This window comes from Podarcis liolepis, assembly GCF_965112155.1.
Source record: "Podarcis liolepis genome assembly, chromosome: 2".
NCBI classification, from domain to species: Eukaryota; Metazoa; Chordata; class Lepidosauria; order Squamata; family Lacertidae; genus Podarcis; species Podarcis liolepis.
The window spans coordinates 28,360,402-28,381,637 of NC_139555.1; the positions used below are offsets into that span (position 1 = coordinate 28,360,402).

At 43.5% G+C, this 21,236-nt stretch overlaps 2 protein-coding genes across 3 annotated transcripts; one reads left to right on the forward strand and one right to left on the reverse strand.

The window, feature by feature from the left end:
- Positions 1-4,384: 4,384 nt before the first annotated feature.
- On the reverse strand, positions 4,385-10,367 carry CCDC137 (coiled-coil domain containing 137). Of its 2 annotated transcripts, none has more exons than XM_083490518.1 (6): positions 10,233-10,367; positions 8,994-9,115; positions 7,852-8,047; positions 6,655-6,737; positions 5,254-5,333; positions 4,385-4,969 (listed from the first exon to the last, which is right to left on the reverse strand). In XM_083490518.1, exons 1-6 carry the CDS (start codon positions 10,307-10,309, stop codon positions 4,757-4,759), a joined length of 771 nt encoding a protein of 256 aa, XP_083346644.1. In that variant the 5' UTR covers positions 10,310-10,367; the 3' UTR covers positions 4,385-4,756. The 2 variants fall into 2 exon arrangements, with proteins under 2 accessions (XP_083346644.1, XP_083346645.1); XM_083490519.1 differs by having other exon boundaries at positions 8,994-9,099; positions 10,214-10,337.
- Positions 10,368-10,490: 123 nt separating this feature from the next.
- On the forward strand, positions 10,491-20,922 carry OXLD1 (oxidoreductase like domain containing 1). Its single transcript, XM_083486855.1, has 2 exons — positions 10,491-10,636; positions 18,636-20,922. The coding sequence occupies exons 1-2, from the start codon at positions 10,538-10,540 to the stop codon at positions 19,080-19,082; spliced, it is 546 nt and encodes a 181-aa protein (XP_083342981.1). The 5' UTR covers positions 10,491-10,537; the 3' UTR covers positions 19,083-20,922.
- The last annotated feature ends 314 nt before the right edge of the window (positions 20,923-21,236 follow it).

Sequence of the window (21,236 nt, forward strand, 5' to 3'; positions counted from 1 at the left end):
GTCATCGTTTGTGCAATCAGGCTCAAATTGGTTTTAATTAAATCTCAGCCAAGTAGTTTGAACCAGCGACATCTGTCCCATCCCCAGCAGCTTCAGAACATGCTTCTGATCATTTTTCTTTCTTCTGGGGACAGTTTACCTTTCCATTCCTCCTTTGTGGGATAACTGAACGTAAATAACTGCAGCAATAGGACTGACCCCCAAACACCATGCTTGGGACACCGTCCTTGATGGTGCCCTGTGTATGTGTAGGATGGGGAAAGACAACATGGTGCTCCTCAAAAGTTGCTGCACAGCAGACCTCAAGACTGCATAGCATCTCTTTGAATCAAAAGCTTGTCAATATATTTTACTATCGTGGCCCACCCAAAAGCACAGTCTCAGCAGTTCTGGACCTTGCAATACTTTGGGACAAACTGAGCACCCATTCTTGTGCTTTTAAGGCAGCACGTACCTTGCAGAAATAGAGGCAGTGAGAGATTTTACTTTCTTGGGCTCCGTGACCACTGCAGATGGTGACAGCAGTCACGAAATTAAAAGACACCTGCTTCTTGGGAGAAAAGCAATGACAAACCTAGATAGCATCTTTAAAAGCAGAGACATCACCTTGCCAACAAAGGTCCGTATAGCTAAAGCTATGGTTTTCCCAGTAGTGATGTATGGAAGTGAGAGCTGGACCATAAAGAAGGCTGATCGCCGAAGAATTAATGCTTTTGAATTATGGTGCTGGAGGAGACTCTTGAGAGTCCCATGGACTGCAAGAAGATCAAACCTCTCCATTCTTAAGGAAATCAGCCCTGAGTGCTCACTGGAAGGACAGATCCTGAAGCTGAGGCTCCAATACTTTGGCCACCTCATGAGAAGACTCCCTGGAAAAGACCCTGATGTTGGGAAAGATGGAGGGCACAAGGAGAAGGGGACGACAGAGAACGAGATGGTTGGGCAGTGTTCTCGAAGCTACCAGCATGAGTTTGACCAAACTGCAGGAGGCAGTGGAAGACAGGAGTGCCTGGCGTGATCTGGTCCATGGGGTCACGAAGAGTCGGACATGACTAACCGACTAAACAACAACAACAACAACCTTGCAGTTCAATGCACTCAGCTCTAAACATTGTGTGACATCTTCCAACAGAACTGCAATCCTGAATGCTCTTTTTGCACACTTTCTCTCTAGCGATTCCCAGTGAAGTCAGTGCAGGACTTGTCTTTCAAGCAAAAGTGATAGGCACAACAAACTCAAGGTGTTCATCTGTTTGAGTACGACTGTATAGGACATGCAACCGTAACATTCCCAGCAGTCTGGTTGTATCCAGAGTTTTAGAAGCCAGGGGATAAGCTGTGAAAAGCTAGTAAAACAAAATGATTCAAGCAACAATTTGGCAGAACTAGACTGATCCTTGTATTGTATAAATATAGGTTAGTAGGGAGATGAAAAGAGACTATATAAGAAATATGCAACTGTGCGGTATAAGGTAATTGATAAAGTACAGTGAGATTAATTGGAAGTTATTTTTAATTTCCTTCTTTATAAGTTTTATAACTGATTTCAGTATCGGGAGTATAAATGATGTTAGTTATACTAATTTTGTTTTTTCTTATATTGTGGTTGTTTGTTTGACTTCTTCATTATTTGATTGTATGTTTGTTTGTTTGTTTGTTTGTCTGTTTTCCCATAAATGTATTTATTTCAAATCCATAAAGATATACTTTTAAAAAAAATGATTCAAGCAACAGGTAGCTAAAAGTGGTGGCGGATGTAGATCAGGTGCTTTGTGAGAAAATTACCATACTCTTAGAGCCTAAACCAGCAACACAGTGTAGTAAATAGCTGTATTACAGATTGTAACCCCTTAGATTCAGCCAGAACACAGACAGTGAACATAAAGGTTCAAACCAGCAACTACAGCCCAATTCTGCATGGAGGCTGCAGGTGAAGCTGTGGGAACATCCCTCACTACTGTTAAATCAAGGATGTTGTTTACTGCCGTTTGGCTGTGACAAGAAGTCTCCTTCTTCCCAGCCCACAGGATGCTACTTGTACCACACTATATTAGTATAAAAAGACAAGAGAGGATTCCCTGTTGCTTATGGGCAGATCCTGCCACCTACTGACAAGACCCATGCTAGACATTTTAAGACGCCACTGCCACTCTTTCCCAACCTCCTTTGTTTGCACTTATGGGGACATCCCACTAGGACATCAACCTGGGTTGTTGTTGTTTTAATGCAAATTTTGTTAAAGGTAAAGGTAAAGGTACCCCTGCCCGTACGGGCCAGTCTGGACAGACTCTAGGGTTGTGCGCTCATCTCACTCTAGAGGCCGGGAGCCAGCGCTGTCCGCAGACACTTCCGGGTCATGTGGCCAGCTTGACAAGCTGCATCTGGCGAGCCAGCGCAGCACACGGAACACCGTTTACCTTCCCGCTAGTAAGCGGTTCCTATTTATCTACTTGCACCCGGGGGTGCTTTCGAACTGCTAGGTTGGCAGGCGCTGGGACCGAGCAACGGGAGCTCACCCCGCCGCGGGGATTCGAACTGCCGACCATGCGATCGGCAAGTCCTAGGCGCTGAGGTTTTACCCACAGCGGAGGAAGTAAATTGCTCCTGTTTTCAATTAACTCTTGTGAGTGACTGAAGAAGCTAGAAGCCTTGAAGAATATTTTTTTTGGGGGGGGGGAGCAGGGGAGAGAAGAGAGAAATGACATAGGTCTTTCCCCCCTCTTAGCTTCACCAGCCCCACATTCCAGGATGGAATTAAGTATTTTAGCCTTTTCCGTAATGGCGTCCCGGTTTTGAAATGCCTTCCTCAAAGAGAGGTATACCAGGTACTGACTGTCGGATCTCTAGTGCCAAGCAACAACCTTTCTATTTGCCCAGGCATTTTAGATCTTGCCTACTTTGATTTATCCCATTTTTTTAAAAAAAAGAAGTTTGATATTTTGGGGGGTTTTGGAAACTTTTGATGGTGGGCAGTTAAAATATTGCAAAGCAGACTTGCTTTCTGTTGTTCCACCCTGAATAGGCTGCCACAGTAAGGCACATTCAAATTCACTCTGTGACGGTAAACCCATTCCAATACTGGATGGGAGTCACAAGGGAGCACTATCTGCTCTGAAGCCTCATCCCACTGCATCCCACTGCAGGGAAAATAACTCTCTTTGCGACTGGAACAGGACAGCAGAGAAGAGACACAGCAATGCCTCCTAGCTGCGGGGAGAGAAGAGGCAACAGATCTGGTAGTGGAGTAGGACAGCTAAAAATAATCCCAAGATATTTCAAAGCTGGCAACTCACATGCTCCTTGGCTTTCAGATAGTACAGGCATGTCCAACTTTCAAGAGACAGAGATCTACTCCCACTATAAAAAACTGGCAGTGATATACCAATGTTTTGAGCGTGTTTTTAGAAAGCTTGTTGAGCTTGCGTTGAATACAGTGGTACCTTGGTTCTAGAACTTAATCTGTTCCGGGAGTCCGTTCGACTCCCGAAACCATTCAAAAACCAAAGTGCGGCTTCCGATCGGCTGCAGAAGCTTCCTGCACTCAATCAGAAGCCACAGAAGCCACATTGGACACTCGGCTTCCGAAAAACGTTCACCACAAACCGGAACAATTGCGGCTTTCGGGAGCCAAGCCGTTCGGGAACCCAGGTATTACTGTATACACTTCCAGAGTTAACGCTAAATACATTTCTTCTGGTAAATGAGCCACCATAGCCACTAGATGGCTATGAAAATTTGTGTCCCAGGCTTTTTAGACATATACCCATGTACTGGGACGCGGGTGGCGCTGTGGGTTAAACCACAGAGCCTAGGACTTGCCGATCAGGTGGTCAGCGGTTCGAATCCCTGTGACGGGGTGAGCTCCCGTTGCTCAGTCCCTGCTCCTGCCAACCTAGCAGTTCGAAAGCACGTCAAAGTGCAAATAGATAAATAGGTACCGCTCCAGCGGGAAGATAAACACCAGAGAAGTGGATAGGAAAAATGTGCATATTACCAGTGTAATATTAAACAGAAGAACAATTTCTGACCACCTTCCAGCCACAAGAGGAAGACCAAGCTGGGAAGAAATGTATCTTAAACCCTAAATAGCTTTGCTTGGCAATCCTCGTTCTCCTTTCATATCTTATTTATCTTTGTGCCAGTGCATTGAGAGTGGGAGCAAAATGTATTTCTCCAACTTTGTTGGGGAATATATGGATGCAGAGTTGCGCTGGACAGTAAGCAGCAAAAAACAGAACTTGACGCTGATACTGAAAGAGGGGGAATAACTGAGCACTGGGCCTTTCATAACCTTCAAAATCAAATGAGACCATTTTGCTTTGTTGTTATTTTCAGGGTGCTATTTTCATTCCGCATTCCTCTGCCAAATGGCTGCATCAGTGGATAATATAAATATATTTATTCGGTGTAATTGCCTCCGAGACCATTCCCATACTAGTCCTTCTACTCTGAATCCCAGAGGAAAATTAAGAGAAGATTACAGAACCCCCAAGTTGCTAAGATCACTAGGAATGAAGTTCCAAGGTTGAGTCTAGAAAAATTCCACTGTATACACTTCACTCTGCTTCTGGAAGTAGCAGACGACCGCCATATTGCCCAATGTGTACAACACCAGTCAATCTTGCTGGTCCAGATGGCTTGATGTGGTCATCCAAAAAGAGGATCGTTTAAATACACCGCCATCTTGGCTGCTGCTCTGTCCTTGTATTAAAATGTTTCTTCCTGTTTTCTGGCACAGTGGAAGCATTCTGACATCTCAGACGGGCTTCTTTAGTTTGTCAATAGCAAGCTGACTTTCAGCCATTTGCTGCTGCTTGCGTTTCTTTATGTCCCGGTAAGCTTGGACAACCCTTTCTCTTTCCTCCTGCATGATCCTCTGGCGAGCGAGGGATGTGTGGAACACTTTTGGAGTAGAGGGTGTCCCACTGGAGCCCAAGAGAGATGTCAGCAGAAGCTCCTTCTTGCCGGCCTGGAATGTAAGAGAGATTGGTTCAAGTTAAAGAAGCACACAGAGGAAAGAGGTTATAGATTGAGTATGATCATGAACACTGAACCAGCTTACAGAAAACAAACAAACCCTGAAATACCCGAATCTCTGATACAGCTAGTTTGATAATAGTATTGCTAACACCAAGTCAGTGTTCTTCCCCAAGCTTTGCTACCGATCGTGTAAAATTACTTCCTGTATAGGTAGCAGGGTCACTGGCAAAGTTAGAAGACAGAGATAGAATTTCATGCAGCTACATAACTTACCTTGTCTTTGACAACACTCTTTCTAGGTTTCGCTGTAATTGTTGGGGGCTGTTCAGCAACCTCACCAAACTTCACCGAGTCTGAAAGGAATGGCAAAGAGGTAAGCTCCAAGGGACTGAATTGAGATGGAGATAGCACTAAAATAGATATATTCTCCTCCCGTTATATCCTACTTAGCAGCCTGACTCTAGCCTGAAGTCCAGTCTAGAGGCCAATACAGCCACTCCTATTTGTCATGTCACAGCAAAGAACAAGTGCCTTTCCGTCCTGTACGTTAATCCCCACAGTACACAGTAACAGAGACTATGTTTCAGCTCCCATTCAAATGTACCTGTCCCTATTACAAAATTCAGCACAATGCAACTACACTTTTATATAGTTCAGCTGGGAATTTGTTGCTTTGGACATAAAGGTGTGCCCTAAAAAACAGGTATCCAAACTTTGGAAGTGGAGCTGGAACCCAACTTCCTCTTGACAATAGATTTGCTTGATAGCAAAGACCACCAGGCTTTGGCTTTTAATTATCTGGTTTCTTCAGTGTTTGGGATGTTTTAGTTCTGCCTTTTAAAAATACGAAAAAGTTTCCGTTTTTATTCTGTTTCAGCTTTATGTTGATTTTACTCCATGCGTTATTTATTTATTTGTTGTTACTACATTTGTTTAAGAAAGCGACTAATGAGTAACAACAACAACAACTGACAGAGAGACTGGTGGTTCAATTGATGAAAGTGTTTGCAGTGCTATAAAAACTCCTAACACCAGCTCTCCATGGCTGGATGCTACAGCAGATGGCATGTAGCTTAAGGGTGCATTCATTTTCCAATCCTGCTTGGCTGTGTGTGTGTGTATGGATGGATGGATGGATGGATGTGTATGTGTTCATGTGTGTGTGTGTGTGTGTGTGTGTGTGTGTGTGTAATGTTAGGTGTTTTTAAGCTGCCCTGAGTGGGGATTTTGCACCAGAAGAGCGGGATAATAAATAATACGCAAATGATTTAACATATCACTATAAACAGTGATATGCTAAATCAACTTTCTGTTCCCGCACAAACTGCAAGTTTTTGTTTTATAAAGTACAAAGAAAGAAAGATACTTTTTGAGTTGAACTTAGACTACAGCCTTATGAAGATCCAGACACATCCCATAATCCAAAGCAATTGTGTATCCTGTTGTAACATAAGTCAACACCACAATCCTTCTCCTCAGTATGAAATTCTCAATATCCAGATAGAACTACCACCACAAAAATAAATGCACACTCAAAGCACCCCTTGGAAAAAAATATACATGCAGAAAGATATGGTGGTTTTCAAACCCTTGGAATTATGTAGCAGAGATTTGGGGTGTTCTGGAACTCTGAAGAAAGCCGAAAAGCCATACATTGAAAAATACTTCCCCTACCTTTGAGAAAGTCTTTCTCCAGCAATGCTGCTTTTTTCTCCTCTTTCTTCCTACGGATTTTATCCAGCTTCTTCTTCTGAAAACTAGAAAGCAAGTTTTGTTGAAGAAAGGATGCAACAGGAGCTGTACACATGAATTTCAACGGAGGATGAAGGGAATACAATTCAGAGCCCCAATCAGAGCAAAGAGGGCTACAAAGATCCTGTGTCAATAAAAGGCATTGTGTACCTGGCTATTGGCTACCTGCGGCCAAGTGCAGATGCCTGGGTACCAGGATGGTGCCTGACATCTCCACCACCTGGAGGTGCATTCCTGAACCGTTTGCACACACTAATACCACATCCCATAGAATTCTATCAGTTATATTTTATCTGCACAATTGGAATGAATTTTAGGAACCAAATTGCTTTTTCTGTGCTGCCTGAGCTGGAGCGGTGAAGAACGTTAACAGTTTGTTGTTGCAGCTTGCCTTCACTTACCCCACCCCACTGCCTTGCTCACAGTTGTGAAGAATATTCTTACATTATGAATAGTCTGTGTCACCATTAAGAAAAAGAGGTAGGAAGAGGCCAATATCTATGTGGGCTGTCCCTGGATAAAGTGACTTTTCTTCCTTAAGTCTGCAAAGTTCTCACCCTAGCTCAAGGTTGTCATCTGAACTAGCCAGATGTTTAACTGAGAATCAATCACAGTCAGCCCATCATTTGAAAAATAAGACTTTAGAGCCACCTTGCCCCAAAATGGCAATGAGACATTTCATTTTGGTGACAGTAAGCTTGGTTTAAGGAGCCATTTGGCACCTAGCTTATATATCTCAGTTTCCAACATTAGCTGCAAACTAAGGACGTGGGTGGTGCTGTGGGTTAAACCACAGAGCCTAGGGCTTGCCGATCAGAAGGTTGGCGGTTCAAATCCCCGCAACGGGGTGAGCTCCCGTTGCTCAGTCCCTGCTCCTGCCAACCTAGCAGTTTGAAAGCACGTCAAAGTGCAAGTAGATATTTACCACTCCGGTAGGAAGGTAAACAGCGTTTCCATGCGCTGCTCTGGTTCGCCAGAAGTGGCTTAGTCATGCTGGCCTCATGACCTGGAAGCTGTACATCGGCTCCCTTGGCCCATAAAGTGAGATGAGCACTGCAACCCGAGTCTACGACTGGACCTAATGGTCAGGGGTCCCTTTACCTAAGGGATCAAGCTTACTCTTTCTTCCTCTGGGACTTTTCTGGGACTGGCTCTTCTTTTTCGGGTTCACGCTGCAGCTGGTATTTGGTAAGGAACATCACATGCTGAGTTTCCCGCTCAATGCGCCCGATGTAAGTAGAATCTCCCTCTCCTTTTCGCCGCTTGAATTTTGGCACAGGTATGTCACCCTCCAGTATATGACCTGGTTGCTTCTCTGAGATGAAAACACAAACTATTACAGTCTTACTGTGCCCAACAGCACCCAGAGAAATAAAGCAAGACAAAGACAAAAAAAACCTTTATTTCCCTGGCCCTCTGCAAAACAAAAATAGACAAGCACAGCATCTATTTGACAGTGGTCCAAGCTAGAGCAGTCTAACATACTTTTGTGGGGCATAAATGGGTGTCACACCATGTCCAACCACCCTAGATTTCCCCACCCCCAAAATTTCACAGTCCTGGTGCTAGCTAGGAGGACTGGCTCCGCAACTGAATATAGGATCAAATTACATTGGAATCCATTAACTTCCCAATATAGCATGTGTTTTTTGCATTGATTGTGTTTATTATTACAGAGCTCCTTAGAGCAGATAGCTGCTGGCCCTCTGCCATAAGCAGGCAACGGATGTTGTTGCCAAAAGACAAATGGATTGGCAATGAGTTATTTATTTCCTTAATAAATTTACACCCAGTTTTCATGAAAACAAATCCACAACAGTTATGCTGTTACTGACTGATCAACTCCCCACGCCAAAGCTTAATGAACTGAAAGTTGCAGAGAGACATATGTGTGTATGCACACATGTGCTATTATGGTAAAGAGACAGTAATCCTAGAATTGGAAGGGACCCTGAGGATCATCTAGTGCAGGCATCCCCAACCTGCGGCCCTCCAGATGTTTTGGCCTACAACTCCCATGATCCCTAGCTAACAGGACCAGTGGTCAGAGATGATGGGAATTGTAGTCTAAAACATCTGGGGGGCCAAAGGTTGGGGATGCCTGATCTAGTCCAACCCCCTGCAATGCACAAATATGCAGCTGTCCCATACAGGGATCGAACCTGCAACCTTGGTGTTATCAGAACCATGCTCTAACCAACTGAGCTATCAGAGTTGGGTCCATAGTGTATGTTGGAAAAACATGAAGACTGCTTTTTTACCCTTTTTCTTTTTCTTCTTGCTCTTGGGGTTCTTTAATTCATCACGGCTCCTCATTATTTCCCGCAACCGAAAAGGAATTTCTTGCTCATCCAGGCACTGAGTTTTCTTCTTCTTCATTTGTCTACAGGTTTTAAAGGGGGGGGGTGTTATTGGCAAGCTTGTACAGTTTGTTTCAACAACAGCTGCCACCAATTAAAATTTCAAAATTCCTTTGTTAAGTATGATTTGAAGACCAGCTTGAATGACAGGTTTAGAGCAGCTGTCCATCACACAGGCAACTAGCAGGCAAAAGCTTGTGCTCACAATTTCACAGGCTGCTCCATATTAGAATGTCAAGGCTACACCATCTGTACGGGGCAGCTACAACAATGCCCACATACAGGACAGCTGCAATAGCATCATTTATTACACCGTGACATCAATGTTTTAAGCAGGGGTACCTAGTATATGCCCCTCCAGATGTTGCAGGGCTAAAACTCCCATAACCTCTGACAAGCAACAGAAATTGGGAAGCCAAGACCTGAAGGGAAACAGGGTAAGCACTCCTGGTATAAAGTGGCAATTGATTACATTTACCCGAAAGCAACACAAGATTAGGATAATAGTTATAGTTTAGCAACACCTGGAGGGTGTTTATATATACAGTGGTACCTCGGGTTAAGAACTTAATTCATTCCAGAGGTCCCTTCTTAACCTGAAACTGTTCTTAGCCTGAGGTACCACTTTAGCTAACGGGGCCTCTCGCTGCTGCCGCATGATTTCTGTTCTCATCCTGAAGCAAAGTTCTTAACCTGAAGCACTATTTCTGGGTTAGCGGAGTCTGTCACCTGAAGCGTATGTAACCTGAGGCACCACTATATGTCCAACACTGAGTCTACTACTACTAATCATCTGAAAACAATGAACCTCAAGCTTGACCTCAAGTTTAAGCCGCACCCATCCCGAGTACAGTATTAAAGCAAGTTTTGTTGCGTGAGTTTTGGTGATCTTGAGCCGGGTTCCAGACGCAGCTGACATTCCCAGTGCCAAAAAAAGAGAGAAAGAAACCCGAAAGGCACGCTTACCCCACTACCGGGAAGCGCACAACCGAAACCCGACATCGGCTTTTTAAGCAAGCCGCTGAAAAACCTTTCAATCCTCAGCTCCGCGTCTGCGATAAGGAGGGTTGTTGTTTGCCAGCACCCCCCTCCCCGGGACAACGCGCACACCGAAACATCACCGGCGGGATAAACACTCACCTGCCCCTTGGAGCAGCCCCTTCCCGCGAGGCGGTGGCAGCAGGCGCCGCTTGCTTCCGCTCCTTCCTTTTGCCCATCGCGCCTCTTCTTTCCTTTCCGCTTCACCCACGTGCGCCAGCTCTACTTCCGGTGCCCTCCTTTTGCCCGCTTCCCATTGGCTGTGCTCTTTTTTTCACACGCCCACCGTTTGACATCTCGTCGTTCCCTTCCCTCGAGGTCGCTGAGGCCATTGGCCGAGAGAGATGCCAGTCTCGGCGCCCGGCGCAGGGACGGGGCGTGGCTTCTTCCCAGGCAATCCGGAGCTGATGTTGATGCTGCTGTTAGTGGGCGCCCTCCGGTGCAGCCGGTGGCTAGCCGGGTCTCAGGCTGCAGCAGCAGCAGCGGCCGGGCGCTCGCCGGGGAAGGTGAGGGGGTTCGGCGGCGGGGCGAAGCTGCTGAAGGGCACAGTTGCATGCCTGGTCCTGAGCGCGTTTACTGGGCAGCGGGTCGCTCTTGCCCGCGAACGGAGAAGCTGCTGGGAGGAGGCAAAGGGAGAGAGCAGCCGGGAGTCAGCTGTGCCTAAAATGCCCGCTTGAAGAGGCACCCCGCTTTTCCCTTTCGCTTTTTAGAGTTACAGGCCTCAGCCGATGACTTGTGTTTTGTTTATAGGGCGCCACAGCAAATAGCAATAATGTTGTGGCGACTGTTTCTAGAAGGGGATTTGTGTGCTGCTCCACCATGAAAGACTCTGATCACAATTATTATTACCCTTATTATTATTGTTATTATCATAATGGTCATCATTATCATTATTTTTTTGTACCCTGCCCAGTGTTTTTATTCTAGAAAAAAAGGGGCCGGTACTCACCATTAAGTTGCTACACTTAGTGCCACATTTTAAACCAGTGTTTTTCTTCTAGAAAAGGTGCTGGCACTGTGTAGCCCCATAAAAAAAAGAAAGCACTGATCCTGCCTATCTGACTGGGTTGCCAGTCAAACCTTGGTTCCTAAACAACTCTGTTATCATATGTTTTGATTCCCAGATGCCGAAAACCCGGAAGTAAATGTTCCGGTTTTCGAACATTTTTTGGAACCCAAATGTCCGGCGTGGCTTCCACTTTAGTGCAAGAAGCTCTCGCAACCATCGGAAGCCGTGCCTCAGTTGTCAGACTTTTTGGAAGCCGAACATTATTCCAGAACGGATTACATTCAACAACCAAGGTTTGACTGTATTTTATGTGTACCCTGCCTAGTGTTTTTCTTTTTTTTTTTATAAAATTTTTATTGGTTTTACAAAGTTTTTAAGGAAAACAGACAAACACTAAAAATGGCAAACATACACGTATAGTTTCAAACATATTTTCATAAACCTCTTTTCTTGGACTTCCCCATACCCCCCCTCTCTGCATCCCAATGTCCAAAATTCAACTAGCAACTTCCAATTGTAACTTTCCAATCTTTATCATCTTAGTCCTCTTTTATAGTCTAACCTTGTATCCCTGTACCCTTTTGCTTCTGAAGACCACAACATTTTAGCATTCATTAAGTTTATAGTAGTCCTTAAGATAACTTTTAAATTTTTTCCACTCTTCTTCCACCGTCTCTTTTCGTTGGTCACGGATTCTGCCTGTCATCTCGGCCAGTGTCATATAGTCCATCACTTTCATCTGCCATTCTTCCACAGTGGGTAAATCTTGTGTCTTCCAATACTTTGCGATGAGTATTCTTGCTGCTGTTGTAGCATACATGAAAAAAGCTCTATCTTTCTTTGTCACCAGTTGGCCGACAATGCCCAAGAGAAAGGCCTCTGGTTTTTTAGGAAAGGTACACTTAAGTACCTTTTTCATTTCATTATAGATCGTTTCCCAGAAGGCCTTAATCTTCGGGCATGTCCACCAAAGGTGATAAAAGGTACCTTCAGTCTCTTTACACTTCCAACATTTGTTATCGGGCAAGTGATAGATTTTTGCTAGCTTGACTGGGGTCATGTACCACCTGTATACCATTTTCATAATGTTTTCCTTTAAGGCATTGCATGCCGTAAATTTTATACCGGTGTTCCATAACCATTCCCAGTCAGCTGACATAATGTTATGTCCAACATCCTGAGCCCACTTAATCATAGCCGATTTAACTGTTTCATCCTGTGTATTCCATTTCAACAACAAGTTGTACATTCTAGATAGATTCTTAGTATTGGGTTCTAACAGTTCAGTTTCTAATTTTGATTTCTCCACCTGGAAACCGACTTTCCTGTCCTGTTTAAAAAATTCCATTATTTGGCGATATTGGAACCAATTTTCTACTTTATCCTTCAATTTCTCCTGACTTTGTAGTTTAAACTTATCTCCATCCTGTTCTAAAATTTCCCAATACTTCGGCCATCCGACCTCCATATTGAGTTTCTTCACTGCTTTAGCCTCCACTGGTGACACCCATCTAGGGGTTTTGTTTTCCAATAGATCTTTATATCTTATCCAAACATTAAACAATGCTTTTCTGACAATGTGATTTTTAAAGGCACTGTTAGCTTTATCATACCAAAGATATGCATGCCAACCAAAAGCGTTATTGAAACCTTCCAGATCCAAGATGTCCGTGTTCTCGAGGAGCATCCATTCTTTGAGCCAGCAAAAAGCTGCTGCCTCATAGTACAGTTTCAGGTCCGGCAGGGCAAATCCCCCTCTTTCTTTAGCATCTGTCAATATTTTAAATTTGATTCGGGGCTTTTTGCCCTGCCAGACAAATTTCGAAATGTCTTTGTGCCACCTCTTAAAACATTCCATCTTATCAATAATCTGCAAGGTCTAAAACAAAAATAACATTCTAGGCAATACATTCATTTTGATTACTGCAATTCGGCCTAACATTGACAGTTTCAAACTTGACCATATTTCTAAATCTTTTTTGATTTCTAACCAACATTTTTCATAATTGTCCTTGTACAAATTCTGATTCTTAGATGTTAAGTAAACCCCTAGGTATTTAACCTTCTTGACCACAGTCAAACCTGTTTCCTCTTGAAATTTCTCCTTTTCCATATCTGTTAGGTTTTTCCCTAAAACCTTGGTTTTTTGCTTGTTCAACTTAAATCCAGCTACCTGGCCAAACTGTTGTATTATTTCTAATACCTTTTTCGTACTAGTGTTTGGCTCTTGCAAAGTCAATACTAGGTCATCTGCGAACGCTCTTAACTTATAATGTTTAGCTCCGACCTGCACACCTTTGACCTGCTGGTCATTTCTTATCATGTTCAGCAACACCTCCAGAACTGAAATAAAAAGTAATGGGGAGATCGGGCACCCCTGTCGTGTTCCTTTTTCTATCTTAAGCTCCTCAGTCACAACATTGTTTACAATCAGTTTAGCTTTTTGTTCAGAATATATTGCAGCCATACCATTCTCAAAACCCCGGCCTACCCCCATCCCATGAAGATTCTTCTTCATAAAACTCCAAGAAATATTGTCAAAGGCTTTCTCCGCATCCACAAAGATCAATACTGCTTTAGTATTTATATTCACCTCTAGCTTTTCCAGAATGTCTATTACATTCCTTACATTGTCTGCCAGGTGTCTTTTAGGGAGAAAGCCTGCTTGGTCCTTATGAATCTTCTCCATCAAAACTCTTTTAAATCTTTTTGCCAAAATGTCTGCAAAAATTTTGTAATCCACATTAAGGAGTGATATTGGGCGGTAGTTCTTGAGTTGGGTCTTTTCAGTCTCTGACTTTGGTATGAGTGAAATATATGCCTCTTTCCACGATTCAGGCGCCCTTTTTCCCTCAAGGATCTCATTACAAACTTCTCTTAGTGGTTGAGTCAACCATTCCTTCAGCGATTTGTAGTATCTGGAAGTCAGTCCATCTGGTCCCGGAGATTTGCCCAGTTGCATATTCTGAATGGCAGCCTCTATCTCTTGTTCTGAGATTCTCTGGTTCAAGTCCATCTTGCTTTGATGAGAGATGTTTTGTAATCCATATTTTCCAAGGAATTTATCTATATCTTCTTCATTTTGCGGGCCTTGAGTGTAGAGTTTTTTGAAATAACTTAAAAAGCAATTTCTGATTTCATTGGGTTTAGATATATTCTTTCCATCCACCTCAAGGCTTGTAACTGTATTTAGTTTCTGCCTTTTCTTCAGTTGCCATGCCAAAAGTTTACCACATTTATTTGCTGATTCAAAGGTCTTTTGCTTCATTTGCTTTATCTTCCATTCAATCTCTTGGTTCATCAATTCCATGTATTGTGTTTGATATAGCTTGATCTCTCTTAAAATGTCTTGAGACTTTGGTTTTGTTCTTAATTTCCTCTCTCCTTCCTTTATCATTTCCAAAATCTTCTCTTTTTTCTCATTTTGTTTTTTCCTCTTTATTGAATTTTGTTGAATCAAAAATCCTCTCATAACCGCTTTGCTTGCATCCCAGATCACTCTTTTCTCCACGTCGGTCCTCAAATTTATTTCAAAATAGTCTTTTAGGGTCTTTTGGGCCTTCGTGAGAATCTCCTTATCACGAAAGAGGGTGTCATTCATTCTCCATCTAAATTGACCAGTTATTGTGAGTTTCATCTCCATCTTCACGGCGTTATGGTCGGAGCAAGTTTTTGGGCAGATTTCCACTTTCTTAATCTTTGGAGCCATTCCACTAGTAACCCAGATTTGATCGATTCTGGTCCAGGTCATCATTGCTTGGGAGAAAAAGGTTCCCTCTCTCTCCAGAGGGTTCCTTGTTCTCCAAATGTCTATCAAGTCCATGTTTTCAGTCATTTCGAAAAAAGTCTTAGGGAGTCTCCCTTCTTTGGTGACTGTTAGTCTTTGTGCCTTGTCCATATTGGTGGAGACCACGCCATTCATGTCTCCCATAATTATCATATTGTAATCCAGATAATCCATCAACGTTTCATGAAGTCTCTTAAAGAAGTCGGATTTGCCTTCATTTGGTGCATAAATTCCGACAACTAGAAATTTTTCTCCTTGTACTTGTATCTCCACAGCCAGATATCTCCCTTGTTCATCTTTGAATATCATTTTTGGAGCCCATTTCTCTTTCACATATATTACAACTCCTCTCTTCTTGACTTTGTCTGATGAAATAAATTCTTGTCCTAGCCTTTTGTTTGTAAGTAATCTCCTATGGGCTCTAGTTATATGAGTTTCTTGTAAACATATCAAGTCCAGTTGTTCTCTATTTAATACATGAAATACTTGTCTTCTCTTCAAAGGCCCATTGAGCCCATTACAATTCCAACTAAGGAATTGCAGAGCCATCTTTCTATTTTTCTGAGGCTCCTCCAACAGCTCCCAATTGTTGCTCTTCTTCTGATGGTGGTGGTTTTTGTCCAAACGAGAGATTCAGGATGTCCAACGCTCTCCTCTGTTCTGCAAGTGCGTCCACAGTCCCCTTCTGTAGATCCTCCTGGTATCTTGCCAAAAATTTGTCTTTATCTTGAATTGTCTTTATTTTCACCTTGTTTGCCTTGTAATCAAATGACAGCCCTTGTGGGAATTCCCACCTGAAGCGGATAGAGTTTTTCTTTAATAAAAGGGCTAAGTCCTTATAGAAGTTTCTTAAGTCCAGAATGTATTTTGGGATGTCTTTGAAGATCTGTACAGCTGAATTTCCAATTTGCAAGGCCTTTTCAAAGTGTAGTCCCAATATTTTGTCTCTTTCCTCCTTGGATCTGAGTGTGATCAAACAGTCTCTCGGGGTCTTTCTGTTTTGCTTTTTGCCCAATCTAAAGGCAGTCGTAATTTTGAATTCGTCTTCCTGGAGGTCCCAACAGTCCACAAACTCCCGTGTCAAGTATTCCACAAGGTTGTCTCTTTCGTTCTCCGGAATCAGTCTTATTTTTAAATTTCTCTCTTTCCTCTGTAACTCCCACAAGGCCAAAGTTGCATCATGCTCATAGACCTTCTTGGCGATCGGCTCTAACTTCTCCTGTGTCTCTCCCGCAGTAGCTTTGGCGTCTTCGGCAATTTGGCGCGTAGTGGCGTTTTCCTCCACCAATTTATTTATAGATTCTGTATTCTGGTTTAATCTTGCTGAAATTTCTGTTAGTTTTAGTGTATTCTCTGAAGTCTGTTTTGTCAGAGACTCCAGAGTTTGATTTATCTTGAGCAGAGCATCTGTCACAGCTTCCATGGATACGGCTGCTCCTTTGTCTTGCCCTGTTGTTCCTGTTGATCCAACTGTTGCGCCTGAGATTGAGCCTCTTTTCTTTACCTGTAGCTGCTGCAGCTGTTGTTGTTGTTGCTTGGTTTTGGCTCTTGTGACTATCTCCTCTTGTGCGCCACTCATGTCAAGGTCAGTTCCCACGGGATTTATTCTCCCTTGGAAAATTCCACTGTCTTAGGCCGTGCCGGACCTCACTTTGTCCTCTAGAGGGAGCAAATCAAAATGGCCATAGAACAAAGTTTCCAAATATAGAAACAAAGGAGAATGTCCAGAATGTAAAAAGGGAGGTTAACACTGTCAAAGTCAGTATTACTAAAGACTTGTTACTTCAAATTGCCACAGTTGCCCAATTTATGCTACTTCTTCTTGTATTGTACAGTAGCCAGGCGCTGTGGAAACTTTGTATCAAGGTATCACTTCACAGGGAAAAGTCAGTTCAGTGTGATACAAAGGCAGACCGTTTCGTTTTCAGATAGATGAGACAGCAGAGGTTTTTTTACTTCCCACAAATCATGCAGTTGTTGTTCAAATTCACCTCCCCTCTGCCCTGCTAGCTAGAGGGGAGATCAAAGGGTCTAAATGTCCGGTTAAGCTAATCAGAGAGCAGATTTAAACGGATGCAGGTTTAGAGCTCCGTTGCTTTCACTTTCATGCAGTCGGGGGGAGGCAGACTTCCTTTGTTTAGATCTCCCCCGTTTTTAGCCCAATTTTTGAAATTTAAAGGGTCCCGATTATATTTCAGCTCTTACTCACGGGGATTCAGTCCAAATTTTCTTTTCAGGAAGGAATCGGCGCTCTCCGCTTATGGCGACGCGGCTTCACTTCGCAGGCTGGGTAGCGACTCTCAGCACCGCGCTCACTCCCGATGTCGATCCGTAGCCTTTAAAAAGGCTCTTTCACGGTACCGGGGGGCGCAAAGGTGCCCACCGAGTCTCCTTGTTCTCAGGCTTCAGCGCCTGGGATTTTAGGGGTCCCCCGCTTGCCGTAGCGGGTAAGACCCGAACTTGCGAAGCAGTCCTTCTCCGGAGCTCGGAGCTAGGACCGCCATTAAGCGCTGGCACCGACCGGAAGTCTCCTGCCTAGTGTTTTTCGTCTAAAAGGGGGGGGGGGAGACACTACTTGCCATGAAGTTGTTACAGTAAGCACCACATTTTTAACCAGTGTTTTTCTTCTAGAAAAAAATAGTCCTGGTACTGCATACCCCCATAAAAAGGCACTCACCCTGCCCCCCTGACTGGGTTGCCCCAGCCACTCTGGGCAGCTTCCAACATATACAAAAGCATATTGAAATACTAAACATTAAGAACTTCCCAATACAGGGCTGCCTTCAGATGTCTTCTGAAGGTTGTGTAGTTCTTTATCTCCTTGACACTTGATGGGAGAGCGTTCTACTCAGCTACAATAGCCCTAGATGTTTCTCCAAGTCCTCAGTATCCCCCAACCCACAGGGTCCATGGATCAGGGTGGTGGGAGTCCAGTAACAACACCTGGAGGACCACAGGTTTGCATCTCCCTGTGTGGCGTTCAGTATACATGCATTTGTTGACGCTCCATTTCTGTTCAGACTTCCCACAACACACACTTTATTTACAGGACTTGTTGCCTCAAAACGTGATAGCTGCTGACTGAGGTGGCTTTAACAGGAGGTTGGGCAGATTCAATGAGGATGGCTGCATGCCCCAGAGGCAAGATGTATGAGTTTAATATGTTGCAGATTTTAAAACCCTTCGGAGTTTGAATTTGTCATTACTGATACTGCAATTGGGATATACGGTATAGCACATGGGTAGGTAGGCAAACTAAGGCCCAGGGGCCGGATCCAGCCCAATCGCCTTTTAAATCCGGCCTGCAGACGGTCCAGGAATCAGCGTGTTTTTACATGAGTAGAATGTGTCCTTTTATTTAAAATGCATCTCTGGGTTATTTCAGCCTGCCTGGTGTTTTTTCATGAGTAGAATGTGTGCTCTTATTTAAAATGCATCTATGGGTTATTTGTGGGGCATAGGAATTTGTTCGTTCTTCTTCTTTCCCCCAAAAATATAGTCCGGCCCCCCACAACGTCGGAGGGACAGTGGACCGGCCCCCTGCTGAAAAAGTTTGCTGACCCCTGGTATAGCACGTGTTACAAATTTTATGAATAAAATACATGAAATCTGGCAGATCACACCCTGGGATGGATGGGAAGTACTGGAAATAATTGATGGGGATATAGAAAGGGTTTAATCCATTTGTTTATGTTTTTGTTCTTGCTAGGAATGCATCTATCTATTCAGGCACTCACACAATAGTGGTACTGCAGTGCTTTTGCACAGATCCCATCACAAGTACTTAGTTAACATGTGGAGGTTTCCTGCAATGCTGATGGTCGATGGACGGCGGTACATGCACCCAGATGCACAGGGCAATGGTTCCAAAAATACTACTTCCCTGATGGGCAAGGAGCCTAGCTCCAAGGAAGAGGCTGCTTCTTCAGAGGACAAAGATTCTGCTTTTGCCAACCCTCCAACACTTCTCCCCCCCACAAACTGTTGCATGAGTGGATGCCACAACTGTGTGTGGATTGCATACACTGAAGAGCTTCTGAAGTATTACCAGGATGGTGGAGAACAGGCATTAGCAGCTGTGGACAAACACATACAGGATGAGAATATAAAAATGATCTTAAAGATGGAGATCAGATTCCGAATGAAGAAAGACTGAAACCTTTTAAAAAGAAAAACAACAACACTGTCACAGCTACATGCCTCATGCCTGGTCTTGGGCCATAACAAATTCTGAAGGAAAAATCTATCCTGATTGTTTATTCTCCCTTTTCTGAAGTAGAAGGGGCAAGTCTGATTTTATACAGGAATCCCAGTATTGTTAAGCCTATCGGGATGATATGCAGTCCTAATATTCTTTTAAATTTAAACTACCTGTTCTTAAAAAGATGTCCTTATCCTGTATCCTATGATGACTATTATGTTTAACTGTATTTATTATTTAATAATGGGGGAAAATGCTGGTTTAAGATCAGAGTTAAGGCTATCTCAGGTTGGCTGACGATATAACAAGGGTGCCACTCAGTAGGATGATAATGTTATTTACTATGACTGTTCAAAGTGCTTAGCATACATTATTTCACTAATCCTTATAGCTGCCCTGTTACATAGATTGAGGATGAGCCATAAAAGTGAATGGCTTCCATTGTCCTCTACTTTTCCCCATAAAAGGCCTACAATCAGCAGTGCTGCTAAGGATGTAGCAAAACAATATTGAGCAGTGCAGAGGGCTTGGCAGATTTTGTCTCCATTTCCAGCAGTGCTGCCAATTGTAGCTCTTTTCCTCCTTGATGATAGGAAGAGCTTTTCTAGGCTTTTGTGGTAGAGAACAAGCACCCACAAAAGTGCATTCCCCTTCTAGGCCAGAAGGGGCAACCAGCTGGAAACCCAGTGTATCAGAGGCATATATTTCTGTGTGATATTATTATTGGGGAGCTGCCTAGCCATGTGATACCCGCATATAGAGCACTGCCTATGATTGCCAAGTGACCACACAAAAACTGGCAAAACTGGCTTTGTACCTTTAAGATCACTGTTAACTGGCACAAATCTGCCAGTGAACCTTTTTTGCAGAATGGATGGACATTGTGCCTGCTTTTAAAGGAGCCAATTAAAAAGATGGCATTCCTAAAAAAGAAATTTCCACTTGGCTGTGTTAATTCCACTTAATTCAGACCAGCTAACAATAGCCTTGCCTCATCGGTAAAAAGCCACAAACTGCATTTCAAAATCCCAGAGAAGGATCTTGTGCAAAGCTTTGTATTTCTCTGGCCCCTTCTAGAAAAGCAAACCGCCACCCTTGTCCTTGGTTTGCCAGGATAATATCACTTACGATCCTTTCCTAACCCCCTTGCTCTAAAGGATTTCTCAGACAGCCTAATCGCAGGTCACTTTAATGGAACTGCTGGACGTTCCACAAATTACAGCTAGCTAGACTTTAGCAAATAGGATTAAGCTACATTCTGTTAAGTGAACACAGCTGGATCACTTTGTGTACCAACTTTTTTTTAAAAAAATGCTTAATTTGGTGCAAGTGGCGTGAAACTAATTGTACTGAAATTCATTGGTAGGAATTCTTGCCTGTGAGAAAGGACATCAGAAGCCTTTAATTCACCACGCCACCTTATGTTTACACAGACAGCCCTTTGTTTCTGATTCTTGCACGGAGTATAGCTGCAGCTATCTTCTTACTTTAAGATCACCAACTCCTTTTTTTTAACCAGTTCCCGTGGCAGAGCCTCCCAACAGCAACCTGATGGGCATATATTTTAAGGTGCAAAAGGAGGTCAGGACAGGTTTTGTTTTGTTTTCTAGCCAGATGGCAAGCTTACTTTCAGGACATTTTGCTTTGTAATGATCTCTGGTGTAGAGGAACATTTTGCAAGCAATATAGACCATTAGGTGGAAATGGCCTTAGTTCCCTGTAACCTACAGTTTCCTATTGCTCTGCTGAACAGCTGATCATTAAAGGGAACCTCTGTGTATCCTCTTGCACCGTTCTCTGCCCCTGAGTGCAATGCATTGAGACGTCTTGCCTGCAGCCATCATCTTCCACAGTCACTCAGCACTTGGTTATTGCAGATCTTGTTTGTACAAGTATTCCACAACTGCTCTCTAAACATAGATAACACTTGTATTAGACTACCGATAATTTGGGTCGTTTTGCTGGAAGCCTCCAACCTCCTCTCACTAAGCCTTGCTATTCCTGCCCAAACCATATAAAACAGAAGTGGATGTGCAGCCCCTGCAGGCCCAAATAGGATATTTTGATTTCCTATAGTGCTAGCATAGGAGTATATGAGCCAGTGTGATG

Coding starts and splice junctions, on each gene's coding strand:
- CCDC137 (XM_083490518.1), bottom strand. CDS start 10,309: ATGGGCAAAAGGAAGGAGCGGAAGCAAGCGGCGCCTGCTGCCACCGCC. Junction 6,738..7,851: donor AAGTCCCAGAGGAAGAAAGA/GTAAGCTTGATC, acceptor CTTGCTTTCTAG/TTTTCAGAAGAAGAAGCTGG. Junction 5,334..6,654: donor GGAGAAAGACTTTCTCAAAG/GTAGGGGAAGTA, acceptor CATTCCTTTCAG/ACTCGGTGAAGTTTGGTGAG.
- OXLD1 (XM_083486855.1), top strand. CDS start 10,538: ATGTTGATGCTGCTGTTAGTGGGCGCCCTCCGGTGCAGCCGGTGGCTA. Junction 10,637..18,635: donor CCGGGCGCTCGCCGGGGAAG/GTGAGGGGGTTC, acceptor TGTTCTTGCTAG/GAATGCATCTATCTATTCAG.